The sequence below is a fragment of the Chiloscyllium plagiosum genome, unplaced genomic scaffold (assembly GCF_037043375.1).
Source record: "Chiloscyllium plagiosum isolate Xiang-an unplaced genomic scaffold, Cpla_swu_hap1 HiC_scaffold_20, whole genome shotgun sequence".
Taxonomy (NCBI): domain Eukaryota; kingdom Metazoa; phylum Chordata; class Chondrichthyes; order Orectolobiformes; family Hemiscylliidae; genus Chiloscyllium; species Chiloscyllium plagiosum.
In genome coordinates, this window is record NW_028270158.1 from 29247524 (window position 1) to 29270206 (window position 22683).

Sequence of the window (22683 nt, forward strand, 5' to 3'; positions counted from 1 at the left end):
TAACTCCATTTTTCTCAATTGTAATTTAGGTTCTTCTACCTCTACTGCACTTGGCTGTGTCTCTGACACCCCTAAGTATTTGAGTAAGTCCCTTACAATTTCAGCTTTACTTTTGTCCTTGGTTAAACCCAAATCTAATTTCTTTACTAATTCTAAAAGTATGGCCATTTTCTTTCCTTCTAAACTTTCTTGGCAAATTTAGAGATCACCTTCAAATCCCAGAACCTCTTGAACAATTTTAAGAGCATTTCTCTCGCTTTTAACTTAATCAACTACCAGTAACCGAAATTAAACAAATTGTCTCACCTACGTTTTATTTAAAGATCTAGGACACTGACCTGCAAGTGTTTAAATTTCATAGCTTCAAATCTGTCTAAACCAATTCAAATCCCAGACGAGCCTCCAAACTGTTACGACAGGGGGTAAGCCCCCCCTGCTTAATTTAAACCAGCAACACAGAAAAGTTTTATCCCTTACAGTAACCTGTGAAAATTCGAGGGGCCAAGATCTATACCAAAGGTTACTATTTAAAGTAAAAATTAACAACTTTATTTCTTAAAGTATAACAGAGAATATTTAACTAACAACTATTTACAACTCCTTCCTCTAACCTATCTTTTATTTTCTGTTCTATAATACTAGTCCAATAAACCCCTGACTAAATTTACCAAAATTCAAATTTCAAAACCGGCCAACTGTCGAATCTTCCTCTGTCATCTTTTCTTCTTCTTAGGGATTTCTCTTTCACAGGTCATTGATCAATACAAGTATCTTTAAGAGAGCTATTTTTGGGCAGTCTGTACCTGCTGGTGGCTTGGCAGTTCCTCTTCCAGCTGTTCAATTTTTCCTGGTCTTATACGCCAAGGCATTGAATTGTGTCATTGGTTTTTAATATTGTCAATATACAAAATTCAAACTTGATTGGAGGTTGGTACTTTGGGCTATAATCTAAAACGATTGGCCGAATTTGATTGTGTTTTGTTGTCTCCAGGCAACCAGCTATACTAGTTGCTGAACCAAAAGGTTACATTGTATCTTGTTCAGAACACTTGGTGCTGTCAGGTAGTTCTGCTAGCTTTTAACTCTCTTAAGGGTACAGTACCCCTCACACCTTCATAACACAGACTTGGGTCGTCCTTCTCTCAAATGTTGGTCCTAGGTTCTTACCCTAATTAATGTTCAGCCTAACTAATGCTTCCTTCTGTTCTACTCACTGATGCTACTGCACACGATCTTAACCTCTCATGTCAGGTCCTCAGTGCCTGCCTTGCTGTCTGTACTGATTCATGTTCCATTACTGCCGGTGCCACCATTCTTTTGCTTCTCAGGAGTTGTGATTTTGTTTTAATCTCAGCTTCCACTATCTTGTGATTATAGCTGTACTCCTTTTTTTTGTTGCTGAGCAATAGTAGTCCATTAGAATTCATAGTTCAGTCCTTTTAAATTTGCCTGCCCTGACCCAATTTTAGGTACACTGTCTCTTTCTATTGGATTCCATGAAGCTTGACTTTACTGATCAATCTACCAAGTAGGACCTTGTCCAAAGCTTTTTGCTCATACCAACGTGGACCACAGTAATCTATTTTGTTCCTTGTTACCCCCTGAGAAGTCAGACTTGATCTTCACTGAAAAAATCCATGCTGTCTATAATTAACTCATTTCTTTCTCAATGACAATTGGCATTGCCACTCAGAATTTTTTCTTATACCTAGGTGTTCTAGTGTGTGGGTCATGCAAGTTAGGATGCAGATACAGCAAATGATTAAGGTGGCCAATGGAATGGTATCCTTTATTCGGAGAGGAATGCAACAGTAAGGATGTTCTGCATCACTTGAACTTTGAGAATGATCCGATAATCCTGCCCCACTCTTCACAGGTCATGTATAAAAATGCCAATGAGACCACCACAATTACTTGACCAACTGCTCCTTGGAATCAAAGTAATTCACGTCAAGTTTCTTCAGTGACAGAAAAGAATAATTATTTATTTTGACACACATATACAAGTGACAATAAAGGATGCCATACATCTTAAACTATACCCATTTACAAAAAAACAAATATTTTGACACGTGCTATGTTGGGGAACCGTACCAATATACAGAATTCTGAAGATCAAAAATCCAGACCACAAGGTGGGAAGTTCTTTTTCTTTTAGGCCATTTGATTTTTATTTTATTAACTAATACACAGTTTACAAAACAATTAGCATTAACAGCTGTATACAAAGAAACAGCAATTTTACAAGGGAGAGGAATGGCAAAGCCAGGCCCCAACCCCACCATTCAACCAGTTTTCAGGGAAATGAGGACAAACCTCAAATCCTGCCAATTGATTTTTTTTTAAATGTGATGAGATACTTGATGTTATGATGCTGGTCCTTTGATTCGATGATTTATGAAGTGACCTTGGCTCTTGTATGAATTATTTTGGTCAGGCTTTCTTGGCTGTTTCAGGGATTGAAATGTCCCAGGTGTTAGTTATATCTTCACCTCATCTGCCTGATCCACTTGAGTCTTCCTATTGACATATATATTCGAATCACTGAACAACTTCTTTAGTGTTTTGTAGCTTTTTTAAACCTGCTTTCCACACTTAGTTTCTAAAGGTCTATCTTTAATTTTCAAATTTGCTTTTCTCTCCTTTCTGAATGAATGCTCAGGTTCTCATCCCCCAACAAGTTAGTTTAAACCCTTCCCCAAGCAGCAACACTTTGACAATATGGATGCCAGGCAATGATGCCATGACCTTTTGGTAGTCACTACATGGTTTCCAAGGTCCAGACATGGCAGTGGCTTCCACAAGTGCATCCTTTCATTTACTTGCTGATTGAAATGTGTGAAATGTCCCACTGGCTGTGTAACCTAGAGGGTGAGTTGATCCCAGACAGGTTGCGGTGGAAACAGTCCTGACTTGTACAGGTCTCCATGCCTCAGAAATCTAAAGTCCTTTCTCCTGCACCTTCTCCTCAGCAATAGTTTTATCTACCCAGTGTCATTATATTCATTAACTAGGACATGCGACCAGGCATGAACCCAGAGTTCACAACCTTTGACATTGTGCTTATATTTTTGGAGTCTAGGAACCACATTATACCTGTGTCTTTTATCTCTCTCTCACTTTGTCATTGATGCCAGTATATATCATAACTTCTGGCAAGTCACCCCTTTCGATGTTCTGCAGCTACTAAGTTGCACATTAACCCTGGCACCAGAGAAGCAACATACCATCAACGGCTGTGGAAAAGCCCATCTTGCATAATCCCCTTGTGCTATTAATCTGACCACCTTCTCCCCATCCTACTGAATCCTGATTGGAAGTGCCAGTGTTGGACTGGGGTGGACAAAGTTAAAAATCTCACAACGGCAGGTCAAAGTCCAACAAGTTCATTTGGAGCCTGCAGATTCCTAACCATCTTTCATGCTGACATTCAGAGCGAGACAGCAGGTTGCAGGGACTCCTGCACTACATGCCTTGACCTCCTTGGCTGACTGATGGTCCACTCCATAGAATCCATTGACTCCTTAGAATTCCGACAGCGTGAAAACAGCCCATTCAGCCCAACAAATCCACACCAACCCTCCGAAGAGCATCCCACCCTGTAATCCTGCATTATCCATGGCTAACGCAGCGAACCTACACATCTCTGAACATTACAGGGTAATTTAGCATGGCCAGTCTACCTAACCTGCACATCTTTGGATTGTGGGGGGAAACTGGAATACTCGGAGGCAACCCACACAGACACGGAGAGAATGTGCAAACTCCACACAGGCAGTCGCCTGAGGCTGGAATTGAACCAGGGTCACTGGCCCTGTGAGGCAACAGTGCTCACCACTGAGCCACCATGCTGCTTTCTTTTTATACGTGCTTAAATTGCGGGGTGCTCAGCTCCTGAAATGTGATGATTGTGTACCTTCAGTCTTGTAAATGTGCTGTAGTGATAGCAGCTCGTGCTCAGACACCTGGAACTTCAGCTGATGGCACATTCCACACCCGTGCTTGCCCAGGACATAAGGTGGGTGCATTCCTGTGTGACACAGGACAGAGATCCCCTGCCAAGCCTGTGTTTCTAAGTTAGACTACCGACTTAACATACACAAAATAAAACTGAAGCTTTTTCCTGATGGAGGATTTAAAAAATACGCATCAGCTGCCCACAAATTACCTACTTCCCTTTGCTTAGATCATTTTGAGGGTTTTTTCTTAATCTATAACAGTCATTCTCCCTTAACTCTAGGCTCTGTAATTTAGGCTTATTATTAGCAACTTTCTACTTGTAATTCCCAAACCTCTCTCAGTTCCCCAGTCTGTGCTCCTTTACGTTTGGGTTTCTGAATGGCTATGGTTCTGTCACCCTGTTTGCCATACGGCTTGTCTGTCCGTCCCTGATTTCTCTTGTCCTCTAGCCCTGTTTTCCCTCAGGCTGTCACTTGCCAGTTTTGTTGATGCTCATCCGTGCGTTTACCGATCAGCCACTCACTACGTTTCTTGAGATTTCCCCTCTCCTTTCCGTTTGTCAACTGTTGTTGAATATGCTCGTTAAAGAATTTGTTGAAATCACCCGCAGTCCCCGTCAAATGAGTATGATTGTGCATCCAAGAAATTCCGTGTCTTTGGCCAAATAGTTCGCTCCTCGAGCCCCGTGTCCAACCACCTATTTGGCAGGTGTCTGATGGCTGGATGTGTTCCTTGGCCTTGAGATCATCAATATTCCTTTCTCCATTTTTTTTCCTTCCATCCTTTCGCTGATGGGTGTGTCCTTTCATACAGGAGTTTCCTCCGAGTTGGTTTCTTCTGAACAAAGGTCTCCAATTCATTGACATTTACGTTGCATTTCTCGAGGGAGGCCTTCAGGGTGTCTTTGAAACCTTTCCTTTGGCCTTCTCTCAGTCAAGTGCCTTCCTGGAGCTGGGTGAAGATGCTTTGCTTTGGCAGATGGAAACCAGAGTCCTGAACAGCTGGCCAACCCAACAGAGTTGCTGTTGGATGATCTTGGCCTTGACGATGGTGTTGTTGGCTGCTTCAGGGATGCTGGTGTTAGTATGTCTGTCCAGTTGATGTGAAGAATCCACCTCCCACTGTGTTGATTGTATTTGTCAAGGGCCTGAAGATGGCGTCTATCCTTAGTCCAAATTTTGGAGCTGTATAGAAGAATCGCAAGGAAGATAGCCTCGTGCACAAGGATTTTGGTATCAAGAGATGTCACGGTTGTTGAAGACTCTCATTCTTAGGCATCCAAAGGCGTGCTCGCAGATTGGATGTGATGTTGAATCTCTGCGTCACTGCCAGCCTTAGATGAGAGTAGTTTCCCAGCCAGGGGGAAATGCTCCACATTTGAGCGGATTTCTTGTGTTGGTCTTGAGGAGGAATGGAGCAGAACTTGGCCTGGGATGGGTTGGTAAAGGATTTGTGTCTTCGTGAGGTTAAGGCTGAGACCAGTCCTTTGTTATGCTTCTGTGAAGGCTGTAAAAGAGGCTTGTTGTTATCTGTATACTGAAGTTCCACAAGCGAGGCCTGTGTCATTTTCTTCTTGATTTTCAACCAGTTGAGATTGTAAAGTTTTCTGTCCATCCTGTAAACAGTGTCCACAGCACTGGGGAGCTTGTTCTTGACATGATGGAAGGCGGTGGTGATGAAGATAGAGAAAAGATTGGTAGTGATGGCAAGTCCCTGCTTCAACCCTCTCTCGATCTCAAAGGATTCTGTCATTTTACCATCAGTGAGGGCCGTCACCAACAACTTATCACGAAGGAGACGGAGGATGTTGACGAGTTTCACTGGACAGTCAGCCTTCGACTGTGTCTTCCATAGTGCCTTCTGATTGAGTCAACATCCTTCATCGAGTCAGTGAAGGCCGGGTAGAGTGGTTGGTGTTGTTTCTGGCATTTCTCTTGGAGTTCCTAAGCAGTGAAAATTATATTCATAACTCCAAAGTTTGATCGGAAGCCACACTGGCTTTCAGGAAGAATTTCCTCCAGGAATGGTGCCTAGTGAGGATTCAGAGTATGATCTTCCCAGTGTTGGAGAATGAGGAGATTCCTGGGTAACTCCCCTAATCCCCTTTATTCTCCTTTCTTGAACAGGGTGGCAATGCAGCATTTCTGAGATTAGCAGGGATTTCTCCATTGTCCCAGATTTCCATGACCAGCTGCTGGAAATGATGGGTAAGGTTTGTTGCTCCAAGTTTGCAGTTGTCCACTGCGATCCTATCTACTCCTGTAGCTTTTCCATTCTTCATGTGTCTAATGGCAGCTTCGACTTCTGCTAGACTAGGTAGGACTCCAAGATCCTCAAAACATGTCCTTGCTGACATTGTATCGTAGTTTGGAGGCTGGTGTTTTCTCTGTTCCTGGAAAGGGTTCCATCCAGCACTGAATTTAAAACCACTGTGTTGAGTAGTTTTTTGATGAATGTGCCTCTCATTCTGGGCAGGCATCAATACAGACAGTCCACATCCCGTCCAATCTGCGAGCATCACTTTCAGATGCTGAAGGATAGGCTGAGCTTGTTGGGTGTGTATAGTGCCTTGGTGGCACTGAAGGAACTCTGGGTTGTGATTGTCCTCATGGAGTTGGCTCTCCTTAGCTTTCTCACTCCAGTATTGGTTCTCGATTTCTCCAGTTCCTCTTTGTAACAGTGCCTTTGCTGCTTGAGGAGATCTCCTCTTTGCCTCCCTGGCTATTGTTTTTGCCAGGCTTGGAGAGCTTTCCTCTTCTAGCTGATGAGCTCCTGGATGGTGTGGTCATTATTGTTGAGCTTGACTTGGTATTTCCCAGCCTTGTGGCCAATGTTCCTTCTCAGCAAGAGATGATATGTGCCTTTAACTCTTTCCAGATTTCCTCCACTCCATTTAAAATGAACTCTTTGGAGATTTTGGTGACGCGATTATTGGAAGTCCCCGAGTCTATGCAGCCTTGAAACCGCTCACCATTGCCCCATGAAATGCTCATTGAAGCCATACAATAGTTGTAATGTTGTAGTTGATTTGTTAAGTTGGAAATACAGTCACCCTCTGGGTCAAACAGTTGTGAAGGCCTGACTCTATCATGTAAACTGACGTTCCACTGAAAGCAGCATTTTCAGCAATTCCATCTTTAGGCTCAGATGTGAAAGCATAGTTTGATTTGCCAGTGTCGATTGACAGTGAAGATCCCATACCATAATTACAACAAGAATAAGAGGCTTCCTCTCTCCTCCTGCACTAAATTCCTCCTTCAACCAACAACACAAAGCTCAGATTGATTGATTGGTTATTCACCTTGTTCTTGTTTGAATAACATTTCTGGGACTGAACATAAATCCAGTTTGTCTGTATAGCTAGTCATGGCACTCTTTTAAATTAAGCACATTGAGGCATTTTGAGATTCTAATGGAAACAAATGTTTGCCTTCTTTCATTTTATTGAATTTCAATTGACTACCATGGTTCTGAAATATTAAACAACTTTAAGTACAGTCTGAGATTTAAAATTTAAAATGGTTTGGGGCTTCTTTCTTCACAGAAAAACCGGTTTCTTTTGAATGGCTGGGATCATGCAAATGCTATGGACATGATGACAGTTTATAATAGTTTGCCACAAGCAGATATTCAGAGGTACGTGTAATTTAAGAATTTGCTTTTTGTTGTGGTCCTCTGCTGCTAGCAGAGGGAATTGATGTGACTGTCAATCACTGTGCCCAGACCATATTCAAACTCAACTCTTTGACGTTGCAGGAGGTAGAAGTAGTTTATAGGGCTGTCAGTCAGAAAAATTGATATAAAAATATAGCTTTAAAGGCCACAAATTGAGGGATCTGTCAATAAGATTTACAGAATGAATTGTCCAATGTTAAAAGTAATTTGTGTGGAATTTGGCTTTATGAAATTCCTTCAGCTTTTGCTTTTTCTGACATGTTGGCATTAGATCTCGTAACTGGATTTGCAGGTTTTGCGAGGCACTGCAACAGGACTGCAGCCAAGGGCTAGCTCATCTCTTGAAGACTGGCTTGAGAAACCCATGGCCAGTAGCTGAGGATTCAGCCTGCCATTCCTCTTCACATGGCCTGCCAACTCATTGTTCACAATTCAGATACAAGGAAGTGATGGGTTTGCAACAGGCTGCTTCTTGGCCGATGACTTCGCCACACAAGCACTGCTTGGCCGATGACCTCGCCACACAAGCACGGCTTGGCCTGATGGCTGCCGTCAAGGTGGTGGAATAGGACACTCTAGTTTCAGCAGCGAGAGGGGGGAAGAGAGAGAGAGACGTGCAGTGAGTGTGTGTGAGAGAGAGAGACGTGCAGTGAGTGTGTGTGAGAGAGAGAGAGACGTGCAGTGAGTGTGTGTGTGAGAGAGAGAGAGACGTGCAGTGAGTGTGTGTGAGAGAGAGAGAGACGTGCAGTGAGTGTGTGTGAGAGAGAGAGAGACGTGCAGTGAGTGTGTGTGAGAGAGAGAGAGACGTGCAGTGAGTGTGTGTGAGAGAGAGAGAGACGTGCAGTGAGTGTGTGTGAGAGAGAGAGACGTGCAGTGAGTGTGTGTGAGAGAGAGAGAGACGTGCAGTGAGTGTGTGTGAGAGAGAGAGAGACGTGCAGTGAGTGTGTGTGAGAGAGAGAGACGTGCAGTGAGTGTGTGTGAGAGAGAGAGACGTGCAGTGAGTGTGTGTGAGAGAGAGAGACGTGCAGTGAGTGTGTGTGAGAGAGAGAGACGTGCAGTGAGTGTGTGTGAGAGAGAGACGTGCAGTGAGGGTGTGTGAGAGAGAGAGACGTGCAGTGAGGGTGTGTGAGAGAGAGAGACGTGCAGTGAGTGTGTGTGAGAGAGAGACATGCAGTGAGTGTGTGTGAGAGAGAGACGTGCAGTGTGTGTGTGTGAGAGAGAGACGTGCAGTGTGTGTGTGTGAGAGAGAGACGTGCAGTGTGTGTGTGTGAGAGAGAGACGTGCAGTGTGTGTGTGTGAGAGAGAGACGTGCAGTGTGTGTGTGTGTGTGTGAGAGAGAGACGTGCAGTGAGTGTGTGTGTGTGAGAGAGAGACGTGCAGTGAGTGTGTGTGTGTGAGAGAGAGACGTGCAGTGTGTGTGTGTGAGAGAGAGACGTGCAGTGTGTGTGTGTGTGTGTGAGAGAGAGACGTGCAGTGAGTGTGTGTGTGTGTGTGAGAGAGACGTGCAGTGAGTGTGTGTGTGTGAGAGAGAGACGTGCTGTGTGTGTGTGTGTGTGTGTGAGAGAGACGTGCAGTGTGTGTGAGAGAGACGTGCAGTATGTGTGAGAGAGACGTGCAGTATGTGTGAGAGAGACGTGCAGTGTGTGTGAGAGAGACGTGCAGTGTGTGTGAGAGAGACGTGCAGTGTGTGTGAGAGAGACGTGCAGTGTGTGTGAGAGAGACGTGCAGTGTGTGTGAGAGAGACGTGCAGTGTGTGTGAGAGAGACGTGCAGTGTGTGTGAGAGAGACGTGCAGTGTGTGTGAGAGAGACGTGCAGTGTGTGTGAGAGAGACGTGCAGTGTGTGTGAGAGAGACGTGCAGTGTGTGTGAGAGAGACGTGCAGTGTGTGTGAGAGAGACGTGCAGTGTGTGTGAGAGACGTGCAGTGTGTGTGAGAGAGACGTGCAGTGTGTGTGAGTGTGTGTGTGTGAGACGTGCAGTGTGTGTGAGTGTGTGTGTGTGAGACGTGCAGTGTGTGTGAGTGTGTGTGTGTGAGAGACGTGCAGTGTGTGTGTGTGTGAGACGTGCAGTGTGTGTGTGTGTGAGACGTGCAGTGTGTGTGTGTGTGAGAGACGTGCAGTGTGTGTGTGTGAGAGACGTGCAGTGTGTGTGTGTGTGTGAGAGACGTGCAGTGTGTGTGTGTGAGACGTGCAGTGTGTGTGTGTGAGACGTGCAGTGTGTGTGTGTGAGACGTGCAGTGTGTGTGTGTGAGACGTGCAGTGTGTGTGTGTGAGACGTGCAGTGTGTGTGTGTGAGACGTGCAGTGTGTGTGTGTGAGACGTGCAGTGTGTGTGTGTGAGACGTGCAGTGTGTGTGTGTGTGTGAGACGTGCAGTGTGTGTGAGACGTGCAGTGTGTGTGAGACGTGCAGTGTGTGTGAGACGTGCAGTGTGTGTGTGTGTGTGAGACGTGCAGTGTGTGTGTGTGTGTGAGACGTGCAGTGTGTGTGTGTGTGTGAGACGTGCAGTGTGTGTGTGTGTGTGAGACGTGCAGTGTGTGTGTGTGTGTGAGACGTGCAGTGTGTGTGTGTGTGTGAGACGTGCAGTGTGTGTGTGTGAGAGAGAGACGTGCAGTGTGTGTGTGTGAGAGAGAGACGTGCAGTGTGTGTGTGTGTGTGAGAGAGACGTGCAGTGTGTGTGTGTGTGTGAGACGTGCAGTGTGTGTGTGTGTGTGAGACGTGCAGTGTGTGTGTGTGTGTGAGACGTGCAGTGTGTGTGTGTGTGTGAGACGTGCAGTGTGTGTGTGTGTGAGAGAGACGTGCAGTGTGTGTGTGTGTGAGAGAGACGTGCAGTGTGTGTGTGTGTGAGAGAGACGTGCAGTGTGTGTGTGTGTGAGAGAGACGTGCAGTGTGTGTGTGTGTGAGAGAGAGACGTGCAGTGAGTGTGTGTGAGAGAGAGACGTGCAGTGAGTGTGTGTCTGACAGACGTGCAGTGAGTGTGTGTCTGACAGACGTGCAGTGAGTGTGTGTCTGACAGACGTGCAGTGAGTGTGTGTCTGACAGACGTGCAGTGAGTGTGTGTCTGACAGACGTGCAGTGAGTGTGTGTCTGACAGAGGTGCAGTGAGTGTGTGTCTGACAGAGGTGCAGTGAGTGTGTGTCTGACAGAGGTGCAGTGAGTGTGTGTCTGACAGAGGTGCAGTGAGTGTGTGTCTGACAGAGGTGCAGTGAGTGTGTGTCTGACAGAGGTGCAGTGAGTGTGTGTCTGACAGAGGTGCAGTGAGTGTGTGTCTGACAGAGGTGCAGTGAGTGTGTGTCTGACAGAGGTGCAGTGAGTGTGTGTCTGACAGAGGTGCAGTGAGTGTGTGTCTGACAGAGGTGCAGTGAGTGTGTGTCTGACAGAGGTGCAGTGAGTGTGTGTCTGACAGAGGTGCAGTGAGTGTGTGTCTGACAGAGGTGCAGTGTGTGTGTGAGAGAGAGAGAGAGAGAGGTGCAGTGAGTGTGTGAGAGAGAGAGGTGCAGTGAGTGTGTGAGAGAGAGAGAGAGGTGCAGTGAGTGTGTGAGAGAGAGAGAGAGACGTGCAGTGTGTGTGTGTGAGAGACGCGCAGTGCGTGTGTGTGTGAGACGCGCAGTGAGTGTGTGTGTGTGTGTGAGAGAGGGACATGCAGTGTGTGTGAGAGAGACGCGCAGTGCGTGTGTGTGTGTGTGACGCGCAGTGCGTGTGTGTGTGTGACGCGCAGTGCGTGTGTGTGTGTGACGCGCAGTGCGTGTGTGTGTGAGACGCGCAGTGCGTGTGTGTGTGAGACGCGCAGTGCGTGTGTGTGTGAGACGCGCAGTGCGTGTGTGTGTGAGACGCGCAGTGCGTGTGTGTGTGAGACGCGCAGTGCGTGTGTGTGTGAGACGCGCAGTGCGTGTGTGTGTGAGACGCGCAGTGCGTGTGTGTGTGAGACGCGCAGTGCGTGTGTGTGAGAGACGCGCAGTGCGTGTGTGTGAGAGACGCGCAGTGCGTGTGTGTGAGAGACGCGCAGTGCGTGTGTGTGAGAGAGAGAGACGTGCAGCGAGTGTGTGTGTGTGTGTGAGAGAGACGTGCAGTGTGTGTGAGAGAGACGTGCAGTGTGTGTGTGAGAGACGTGCAGTGTGTGTGTGTGTGTGTGACGTGCAGTGTGTGTGTGTGTGTGTGACGTGCAGTGTGTGTGTGTGTGTGTGACGTGCAGTGTGTGTGTGTGTGTGTGACGTGCAGTGTGTGTGTGTGTGTGTGACGTGCAGTGTGTGTGTGTGTGTGACGTGCAGTGTGTGTGTGTGTGACGTGCAGTGTGTGTGTGTGTGAGACGTGCAGTGTGTGTGTGAGAGACGCGCAGCGTGTGTGTGAGAGACGCGCAGCGTGTGTGTGAGAGACGCGCAGCGTGTGTGTGAGAGACGCGCAGCGTGTGTGTGAGAGACGCGCAGCGTGTGTGTGAGAGACGCGCAGCGTGTGTGTGAGAGACGCGCAGCGTGTGTGTGTGAGACGCGCAGCGTGTGTGTGTGAGACGCGCAGCGTGTGTGTGAGAGACGCGCAGCGTGTGTGTGAGAGACGCGCAGCGTGTGTGTGTGAGAGAGAGAGACGTGCAGCGAGTGTGTGTGTGTGTGAGAGAGACGTGCAGTGTGTGTGAGAGAGACGTGCAGTGTGTGTGAGAGAGACGTGCAGTGTGTGTGTGTGTGTGTGACGTGCAGTGTGTGTGTGTGTGTGAGACGTGCAGTGTGTGTGTGTGTGTGAGACGTGCAGTGTGTGTGTGTGTGAGACGTGCAGTGTGTGTGTGTGAGAGACGCGCAGCGTGTGTGTGTGAGAGAGAGAGACGTGCAGTGAGTGTGTGTGAGAGAGACGTGCAGTGTGTGTGAGAGAGACGTGCAGTGTGTGTGAGAGAGACGTGCAGTGTGTGTGAGAGAGACGTGCAGTGTGTGTGTGAGAGACGTGCAGTGTGTGTGTGTGTGTGTGACGTGCAGTGTGTGTGTGTGTGAGACGTGCAGTGTGTGTGTGTGTGAGACGTGCAGTGTGTGTGTGTGTGAGACGTGCAGTGTGTGTGTGTGAGAGACGCGCAGCGTGTGTGTGTGTGTGAGAGAGACGTGCAGTGTGTGTGTGTGAGAGACGTGCAGTGTGTGTGTGTGTGAGACGTGCAGTGTGTGTGTGTGTGTGAGACGTGCAGTGTGTGTGTGTGTGTGAGACGTGCAGTGTGTGTGTGTGTGAGACGTGCAGTGTGTGTGTGTGAGAGACGCGCAGCGTGTGTGTGTGAGAGAGAGAGACGTGCAGTGAGTGTGTGTGAGAGAGACGTGCAGTGAGTGTGTGTGAGAGAGACGTGCAGTGTGTGTGAGAGAGACGTGCAGTGTGTGTGTGAGAGACGTGCAGTGTGTGTGTGTGTGTGTGACGTGCAGTGTGTGTGTGTGTGACGTGCAGTGTGTGTGTGTGTGTGTGACGTGCAGTGTGTGTGTGTGTGTGTGACGTGCAGTGTGTGTGTGTGTGTGTGACGTGCAGTGTGTGTGTGTGTGTGTGACGTGCAGTGTGTGTGTGTGTGTGACGTGCAGTGTGTGTGTGTGTGACGTGCAGTGTGTGTGTGTGTGAGACGTGCAGTGTGTGTGTGAGAGACGCGCAGCGTGTGTGAGAGACGCGCAGCGTGTGTGTGAGAGACGCGCAGCGAGTGTGTGTGAGAGAGAGAGACGTGCAGCGAGTGTGTGTGTGTGTGAGAGAGACGTGCAGTGTGTGTGTGAGAGACGTGCAGTGTGTGTGTGTGTGTGTGACGTGCAGTGTGTGTGTGTGTGTGTGACGTGCAGTGTGTGTGTGTGTGTGTGACGTGCAGTGTGTGTGTGTGTGTGTGACGTGCAGTGTGTGTGTGTGTGTGTGTGACGTGCAGTGTGTGTGTGTGTGTGACGTGCAGTGTGTGTGTGTGTGACGTGCAGTGTGTGTGTGTGTGAGACGTGCAGTGTGTGTGTGAGAGACGCGCAGCGTGTGTGAGAGACGCGCAGCGTGTGTGTGAGAGACGCGCAGCGAGTGTGTGTGAGAGAGAGAGACGTGCAGCGAGTGTGTGTGTGTGTGAGAGAGACGTGCAGTGTGTGTGAGAGAGACGTGCAGTGTGTGTGTGAGAGACGTGCAGTGTGTGTGTGTGTGTGACGTGCAGTGTGTGTGTGTGTGTGACGCGCAGTGTGTGTGTGTGTGAGACGCGCAGTGTGTGTGTGTGTGAGACGCGCAGCGTGTGTGTGTGTGAGACGCGCAGCGTGTGTGTGTGAGAGACGCGCAGCGTGTGTGTGAGAGACGCGCAGCGTGTGTGTGAGAGACGCGCAGCGTGTGTGTGAGAGACGCGCAGCGTGTGTGTGAGAGACGCGCAGCGTGTGTGTGAGAGACGCGCAGCGTGTGTGTGAGAGACGCGCAGCGTGTGTGTGAGAGACGCGCAGCGTGTGTGTGAGAGACGCGCAGCGTGTGTGTGAGACGCGCAGCGTGTGTGTGAGAGACGCGCAGCGTGTGTGTGAGAGACGCGCAGCGTGTGTGTGAGAGACGCGCAGCGTGTGTGTGTGAGAGAGAGAGACGTGCAGCGAGTGTGTGTGTGTGTGAGAGAGACGTGCAGTGTGTGTGAGAGAGACGTGCAGTGTGTGTGAGAGAGACGTGCAGTGTGTGTGTGTGTGTGTGACGTGCAGTGTGTGTGTGTGTGTGAGACGTGCAGTGTGTGTGTGTGTGTGAGACGTGCAGTGTGTGTGTGTGTGAGACGTGCAGTGTGTGTGTGTGAGAGACGCGCAGCGTGTGTGTGTGAGAGAGAGAGACGTGCAGTGAGTGTGTGTGAGAGAGACGTGCAGTGTGTGTGAGAGAGACGTGCAGTGTGTGTGAGAGAGACGTGCAGTGTGTGTGAGAGAGACGTGCAGTGTGTGTGTGAGAGACGTGCAGTGTGTGTGTGTGTGTGTGACGTGCAGTGTGTGTGTGTGTGAGACGTGCAGTGTGTGTGTGTGTGAGACGTGCAGTGTGTGTGTGTGTGAGACGTGCAGTGTGTGTGTGTGAGAGACGCGCAGCGTGTGTGTGTGTGTGAGAGAGACGTGCAGTGTGTGTGTGTGAGAGACGTGCAGTGTGTGTGTGTGTGAGACGTGCAGTGTGTGTGTGTGTGTGAGACGTGCAGTGTGTGTGTGTGTGTGAGACGTGCAGTGTGTGTGTGTGTGAGACGTGCAGTGTGTGTGTGTGAGAGACGCGCAGCGTGTGTGTGTGAGAGAGAGAGACGTGCAGTGAGTGTGTGTGAGAGAGACGTGCAGTGAGTGTGTGTGAGAGAGACGTGCAGTGTGTGTGAGAGAGACGTGCAGTGTGTGTGTGAGAGACGTGCAGTGTGTGTGTGTGTGTGTGACGTGCAGTGTGTGTGTGTGTGTGTGACGTGCAGTGTGTGTGTGTGTGTGTGACGTGCAGTGTGTGTGTGTGTGTGTGACGTGCAGTGTGTGTGTGTGTGTGTGACGTGCAGTGTGTGTGTGTGTGTGACGTGCAGTGTGTGTGTGTGTGACGTGCAGTGTGTGTGTGTGTGAGACGTGCAGTGTGTGTGTGAGAGACGCGCAGCGTGTGTGAGAGACGCGCAGCGTGTGTGTGAGAGACGCGCAGCGAGTGTGTGTGAGAGAGAGAGACGTGCAGCGAGTGTGTGTGTGTGTGAGAGAGACGTGCAGTGTGTGTGAGAGAGACGTGCAGTGTGTGTGTGAGAGAGACGTGCAGTGTGTGTGAGAGAGACGTGCAGTGTGTGTGTGTGAGAGAGACGTGCAGTGTGTGTGTGTGAGAGAGACGTGCAGTGTGTGTGTGTGTGTGTGACGTGCAGTGTGTGTGTGTGTGTGACGTGCAGTGTGTGTGTGTGTGTGACGTGCAGTGTGTGTGTGTGTGTGACGTGCAGTGTGTGTGTGTGTGAGACGTGCAGTGTGTGTGTGTGTGTGAGACGTGCAGTGTGTGTGTGTGTGAGACGTGCAGTGTGTGTGTGTGTGAGACGTGCAGTGTGTGTGTGTGTGAGACGTGCAGTGTGTGTGTGTGTGAGACGCGCAGCGTGTGTGTGTGTGAGACGTGCAGTGTGTGTGTGTGTGAGACGTGCAGTGTGTGTGTGTGTGAGACGCGCAGCGTGTGTGTGTGTGAGACGTGCAGTGTGTGTGTGTGTGAGACGTGCAGTGTGTGTGTGTGTGAGACGCGCAGCGTGTGTGTGTGAGAGAGAGAGACGTGCAGCGAGTGTGTGTGTGTGTGTGAGAGAGACGTGCAGTGTGTGTGAGAGAGACGTGCAGTGTGTGTGTGAGAGACGTGCAGTGTGTGTGTGTGTGTGTGACGTGCAGTGTGTGTGTGTGTGTGAGGCGTGCAGTGTGTGTGTGTGTGTGAGACGTGCAGTGTGTGTGTGTGTGAGACGTGCAGTGTGTGTGTGTGAGAGACGCGCAGCGTGTGTGTGTGAGAGAGAGAGACGTGCAGTGAGTGTGTGTGAGAGAGACGTGCAGTGTGTGTGAGAGAGACGTGCAGTGTGTGTGAGAGAGACGTGCAGTGTGTGTGTGAGAGACGTGCAGTGTGTGTGTGTGTGTGTGACGTGCAGTGTGTGTGTGTGTGAGACGTGCAGTGTGTGTGTGTGTGAGACGTGCAGTGTGTGTGTGTGTGAGACGTGCAGTGTGTGTGTGTGTGAGACGTGCAGTGTGTGTGTGTGTGAGACGTGCAGTGTGTGTGTGTGAGAGACGCGCAGCGTGTGTGTGTGTGTGAGAGAGACGTGCAGTGTGTGTGTGTGAGAGACGTGCAGTGTGTGTGTGTGTGAGACGTGCAGTGTGTGTGTGTGTGTGTGAGACGTGCAGTGTGTGTGTGTGTGTGAGACGTGCAGTGTGTGTGTGTGTGAGACGTGCAGTGTGTGTGTGTGAGAGACGCGCAGCGTGTGTGTGTGAGAGAGAGAGACGTGCAGTGAGTGTGTGTGAGAGAGACGTGCAGTGAGTGTGTGTGAGAGAGACGTGCAGTGTGTGTGAGAGAGACGTGCAGTGTGTGTGTGAGAGACGTGCAGTGTGTGTGTGTGTGTGTGACGTGCAGTGTGTGTGTGTGTGTGTGTGACGTGCAGTGTGTGTGTGTGTGTGTGACGTGCAGTGTGTGTGTGTGTGTGTGACGTGCAGTGTGTGTGTGTGTGTGTGACGTGCAGTGTGTGTGTGTGTGTGTGACGTGCAGTGTGTGTGTGTGTGTGACGTGCAGTGTGTGTGTGTGTGTGACGTGCAGTGTGTGTGTGTGTGACGTGCAGTGTGTGTGTGTGTGAGACGTGCAGTGTGTGTGTGAGAGACGCGCAGCGTGTGTGAGAGACGCGCAGCGTGTGTGTGAGAGACGCGCAGCGAGTGTGTGTGAGAGAGAGAGACGTGCAGCGAGTGTGTGTGTGTGTGAGAGAGACGTGCAGTGTGTGTGAGAGAGACGTGCAGTGTGTGTGTGAGAGAGACGTGCAGTGTGTGTGTGAGAGACGTGCAGTGTGTGTGTGTGAGAGAGACGTGCAGTGTGTGTGTGTGAGAGAGACGTGCAGTGTGTGTGTGTGTGTGTGACGTGCAGTGTGTGTGTGTGTGTGACGTGCAGTGTGTGTGTGTGTGTGACGTGCAGTGTGTGTGTGTGTGAGACGTGCAGTGTGTGTGTGTGTGTGAGACGTGCAGTGTGTGTGTGTGTGAGACGTGCAGTGTGTGTGTGTGTGAGACGTGCAGTGTGTGTGTGTGTGAGACGTGCAGTGTGTGTGTGTGTGAGACGCGCAGCGTGTGTGTGTGTGTGAGAGAGACGTGCAGTGTGTGTGTGAGAGACGTGCAGTGTGTGTGTGTGTGTGTGTGACGTGCAGTGTGTGTGTGTGTGTGTGACGTGCAGTGTGTGTGTGTGAGTGTGACGTGCAGTGTGTGTGTGTGTGTGTGTGTGACGTGCAGTGTGTGTGTGTGTGTGTGACGTGCAGTGTGTGTGTGTGTGTGTGACGTGCAGTGTGTGTGTGTGTGTGTGTGACGTGCAGTGTGTGTGTGTGTGTGAGACGTGCAGTGTGTGTGTGTGTGTGAGACGTGCAGTGTGTGTGTGTGAGACGTGCAGTGTGTGTGTGTGAGACGTGCAGTGTGTGTGTGTGTGTGAGACGTGCAGTGTGTGTGTGTGTGTGAGACGTGCAGTGTGTGTGTGTGTGTGAGACGTGCAGTGTGTGTGTGTGAGACGTGCAGTGTGTGTGTGTGAGACGTGCAGTGTGTGTGTGTGTGTGAGACGTGCAGTGTGTGTGTGTGTGTGAGAGACGTGCTGTGTGTGTGTGTGAGAGAGACGTGCAGTGTGTGTGTGTGTGAGAGAGACGTGCAGTGTGTGTGTGTGAGAGAGACGTGCAGTGTGTGTGTGTGTGTGTGAGAGAGACGTGCAGTGTGTGTGTGTGTGTGTGAGAGAGACGTGCAGTGTGTGAGTGTGTGAGAGAGAGACGTGCAGTGTGTGAGTGTGTGAGAGAGAGACGTGCAGTGTGTGAGTGTGTGAGATAGAGACGTGCAGTGTGTGAGTGTGTGTCTGAGAGACGTGCAGTGTGTGAGTGTGTGTCTGACAGACGTGCAGTGTGTGAGTGTGTGTCTGACAGACGTGCAGTGAGTGTGTGTCTGACAGACGTGCAGTGAGTGTGTGTCTGACAGAGGTGCAGTGAGTGTGTGTCTGACAGAGGTGCAGTGAGTGTGTGTCTGACAGAGGTGCAGTGTGTGTGTGAGAGAGAGAGAGAGAGACGCGCAGTGTGTGTGTGTGAGAGACGCGCAGTGTGTGTGTGTGTGAGACGCGCAGTGTGTGTGTGTGAGAGAGACGCGCAGTGTGTGTGTGTGAGACGCGCAGTGTGTGTGTGTGAGACGCGCAGTGTGTGTGTGTGAGACGCGCAGTGTGTGTGAGACGCGCAGTGTGTGTGTGTGAGACGCGCAGTGTGTGTGTGTGTGAGAGACGCGCAGTGTGTGTGTGTGAGAGAGACGCGCAGTGTGTGTGTGTGAGACGCGCAGTGTGTGTGTGTGAGACGCGCAGTGTGTGTGTGTGTGAGACGCGCAGTGTGTGTGTGTGAGACGTGCAGTGTGTGTGTGTGTGTGAGACGTGCAGTGTGTGTGTGTGTGTGAGACGTGCAGTGTGTGTGTGTGAGACGTGCAGTGTGTGTGTGTGAGACGTGCAGTGTGTGTGTGTGTGAGACGTGCAGTGTGTGTGTGTGAGACGTGCAGTGTGTGTGTGTGTGTGAGACGTGCAGTGTGTGTGTGTGTGTGAGACGTGCAGTGTGTGTGTGTGTGTGAGACGTGCAGTGTGTGTGTGTGTGTGAGAGACGTGCTGTGTGTGTGTGTGTGAGACGCGCAGTGTGTGTGTGTGTGAGACGCGCAGTGTGTGTGTGTGTGAGACGCGCAGTGTGTGTGTGTGTGAGACGCGCAGTGTGTGTGTGTGTGAGACGCGCAGTGTGTGTGTGTGTGAGACGCGCAGTGTGTGTGTGTGTGAGACGCGCAGTGTGTGTGTGTGTGAGACGCGCAGTGTGTGTGTGTGTGAGACGCGCAGTGTGTGTGTGTGAGGGACGCGCAGTGTGTGTGTGTGAGAGACGCGCAGTGTGTGTGTGTGAGAGACGCGCAGTGTGTGTGTGTGAGAGACGCGCAGTGTGTGTGTGTGAGAGACGCGCAGTGTGTGTGTGTGAGAGACGCGCAGTGTGTGTGTGTGAGAGACGCGCAGTGTGTGTGTGTGAGAGACGCGCAGTGTGTGTGTGTGAGAGACGCGCAGTGTGTGTGTGTGAGAGACGCGCAGTGTGTGTGTGTGTGAGACGCGCAGTGTGTGTGTGTGAGAGACGCGCAGTGTGTGTGTGTGAGAGACGCGCAGTGTGTGTGTGAGAGACGCGCAGTGTGTGTGTGTCTGACAGACGCGCAGTGTGTGTGTGTCTGACAGAGGTGCAGTGTGTGTGTGTCTGACAGAGGTGCAGTGTGTGTGTGTCTGACAGAGGTGCAGTGAGTGTGTGTCTGACAGAGGTGCAGTGAGTGTGTGTCTGACAGAGGTGCAGTGAGTGTGTGAGAGAGAGAGAGAGACGCGCAGTGTGTGTGTGTGAGAGACGCGCAGTGTGTGTGTGTGTGAGAGACGCGCAGTGTGTGTGTGTGTGAGAGACGCGCAGTGTGTGTGTGTGTGAGAGACGCGCAGTGTGTGTGTGAGAGACGCGCAGTGTGTGTGTGAGAGACGCGCAGTGTGTGTGTGTGAGACGCGCAGTGTGTGTGTGTGAGACGCGCAGTGTGTGTGTGTGAGACGCGCAGTGTGTGTGAGACGCGCAGTGTGTGTGAGACGCGCAGTGTGTGTGAGACGCGCAGTGTGTGTGAGACGCGCAGTGTGTGTGTGTGTGAGAGACGCGCAGTGTGTGTGTGTGTGAGAGACGCGCAGTGTGTGTGTGTGAGAGAGACGCGCAGTGTGTGTGTGTGAGAGAGACGCGCAGTGTGTGTGTGTGAGACGCGCAGTGTGTGTGTGTGAGACGCGCAGTGTGTGTGTGTGTGAGACGCGCAGTGTGTGTGTGTGTGAGACGCGCAGTGTGTGTGTGTGTGAGAGACGCGCAGTGTGTGTGTGTGAGACGCGCAGTGTGTGTGAGACGCGCAGTGTGTGTGAGACGCGCAGTGTGTGTGAGACGCGCAGTGTGTGTGAGACGCGCAGTGTGTGTGAGACGCGCAGTGTGTGTGAGACGCGCAGTGTGTGTGAGACGCGCAGTGTGTGTGAGACGCGCAGTGTGTGTGAGACGCGCAGTGTGTGTGAGACGCGCAGTGTGTGTGTGTGTGACGCGCAGTGTGTGTGTGTGTGAGACGCGCAGTGTGTGTGTGTGTGAGACGCGCAGTGTGTGTGCGTGTGAGACGCGCAGTGTGTGTGCGTGTGAGACGCGCAGTGTGTGTGCGTGTGAGACGCGCAGTGTGTGTGCGTGTGAGACGCGCAGTGTGTGTGCGTGAGAGACGCGCAGTGTGTGTGCGTGTGAGACGCGCAGTGTGTGTGCGTGAGAGACGCGCAGTGTGTGTGCGTGAGAGACGCGCAGTGTGTGTGCGTGAGAGACGCGCAGTGTGTGTGCGTGAGAGACGCGCAGTGTGTGTGCGTGAGAGACGCGCAGTGTGTGTGCGTGAGAGACGCGCAGTGTGTGTGCGTGAGAGACGCGCAGTGTGTGTGCGTGAGAGACGCGCAGTGTGTGTGCGTGAGAGACGCGCAGTGTGTGTGCGTGAGAGACGCGCAGTGTGTGTGCGTGAGAGACGCGCAGTGTGTGTGCGTGAGAGACGCGCAGTGTGTGTGCGTGAGAGACGCGCAGTGTGTGTGCGTGAGAGACGCGCAGTGTGTGTGCGTGAGAGACGCGCAGTGTGTGTGTGTGAGACGCGCAGTGTGTGTGAGACGCGCAGTGTGTGTGAGTGAGACGCGCAGTGTGTGTGTGTGAGACGCGCAGTGTGTGTGTGTGAGACGCGCAGTGTGTGTGTGAGAGACGCGCAGTGTGTGTGTGTGAGAGACGCGCAGTGCGTGTGTGTGAGAGACGCGCAGTGCGTGTGTGTGAGAGACGCGCAGCGAGTGTGTGTGAGAGAGAGAGACGTGCAGCGAGTGTGTGTGTGTGTGTGAGAGAGACGTGCAGTGTGTGTGAGAGAGACGTGCAGTGTGTGTGTGTGTGTGTGACGTGCAGTGTGTGTGTGTGTGTGACGTGCAGTGTGTGTGTGTGTGTGACGTGCAGTGTGTGTGTGTGTGAGACGTGCAGTGTGTGTGTGTGTGAGACGCGCAGCGTGTGTGTGTGTGAGACGCGCAGCGTGTGTGTGTGTGAGACGCGCAGCGTGTGTGTGTGAGAGACGCGCAGCGTGTGTGTGAGAGAGACGCGCAGCGTGTGTGTGAGAGACGCGCAGCGTGTGTGTGAGAGACGCGCAGCGTGTGTGTGAGAGACGCGCAGCGTGTGTGTGAGAGACGCGCAGCGTGTGTGTGAGAGACGCGCAGCGTGTGTGTGAGAGACGCGCAGCGTGTGTGTGAGAGACGCGCAGCGTGTGTGTGAGAGAGAGAGACGCGCAGCGTGTGTGTGTGAGAGAGAGAGACGCGCAGCGAGTGTGTGTGTGTGTGTGAGAGAGACGTGCAGTGTGTGTGAGAGAGACGTGCAGTGTGTGTGAGAGAGACGTGCAGTGTGTGTGTGTGAGAGAGACGTGCAGTGTGTGTGTGTGTGTGTGACGTGCAGTGTGTGTGTGTGTGTGTGTGACGTGCAGTGTGTGTGTGTGTGTGTGAGACGTGCAGTGTGTGTGTGTGTGAGACGTGCAGTGTGTGTGTGTGAGAGACGCGCAGCGTGTGTGTGTGAGAGAGAGAGACGTGCAGTGAGTGTGTGTGAGAGAGACGTGCAGTGTGTGTGAGAGAGACGTGCAGTGTGTGTGTGAGAGACGTGCAGTGTGTGTGTGTGTGTGTGACGTGCAGTGTGTGTGTGTGTGAGACGTGCAGTGTGTGTGTGTGTGAGACGTGCAGTGTGTGTGTGTGTGAGACGTGCAGTGTGTGTGTGTGTGAGACGTGCAGTGTGTGTGTGTGTGAGACGTGCAGTGTGTGTGTGTGAGAGACGCGCAGCGTGTGTGTGTGTGTGAGAGAGACGTGCAGTGTGTGTGTGAGAGACGTGCAGTGTGTGTGTGTGTGTGTGACGTGCAGTGTGTGTGTGTGAGAGACGTGCAGTGTGTGTGTGTGTGTGAGACGTGCAGTGTGTGTGTGTGTGAGACGTGCAGTGTGTGTGTGTGAGAGACGCGCAGCGTGTGTGTGTGAGAGAGAGAGACGTGCAGTGAGTGTGTGTGAGAGAGACGTGCAGTGTGTGTGAGAGAGACGTGCAGTGTGTGTGAGAGAGACGTGCAGTGTGTGTGTGAGAGACGTGCAGTGTGTGTGTGTGTGTGTGTGACGTGCAGTGTGTGTGTGTGTGTGTGACGTGCAGTGTGTGTGTGTGTGTGACGTGCAGTGTGTGTGTGTGTGACGTGCAGTGTGTGTGTGTGTGAGACGTGCAGTGTGTGTGTGAGAGACGCGCAGCGTGTGTGAGAGACGCGCAGCGTGTGTGTGAGAGACGCGCAGCGAGTGTGTGTGAGAGAGAGAGACGTGCAGCGAGTGTGTGTGTGTGTGAGAGAGACGTGCAGTGTGTGTGAGAGAGACGTGCAGTGTG

The 22683-nt window shown here is 51.3% G+C and overlaps 1 protein-coding gene across 5 annotated transcripts in view; it reads left to right on the forward strand.

Moving 5' to 3' along the window:
• Positions 1 to 22683, forward strand: part of lcmt1 (leucine carboxyl methyltransferase 1) — a 63440-nt gene that overhangs the window by 32873 nt on the left and 7884 nt on the right. For 2 of the 5 annotated variants that reach the window (XR_015760557.1, XR_015760558.1), the window contains exons 10-11: positions 7505 to 7596; positions 7907 to 8192. Coding sequence is in view for 2 of the 5 variants with exons in the window: in XM_087997761.1 (XP_087853887.1) it covers positions 7505 to 7596 (92 nt within the window). In the remaining 3 variants the exon portion in view is untranslated. The remainder of the gene's footprint in view (positions 1 to 7504; positions 7597 to 7906; positions 8193 to 22683) is intronic. The other 3 variants (XM_087997761.1, XM_087997762.1, XR_015760559.1) reach the window with 2 other exon arrangements.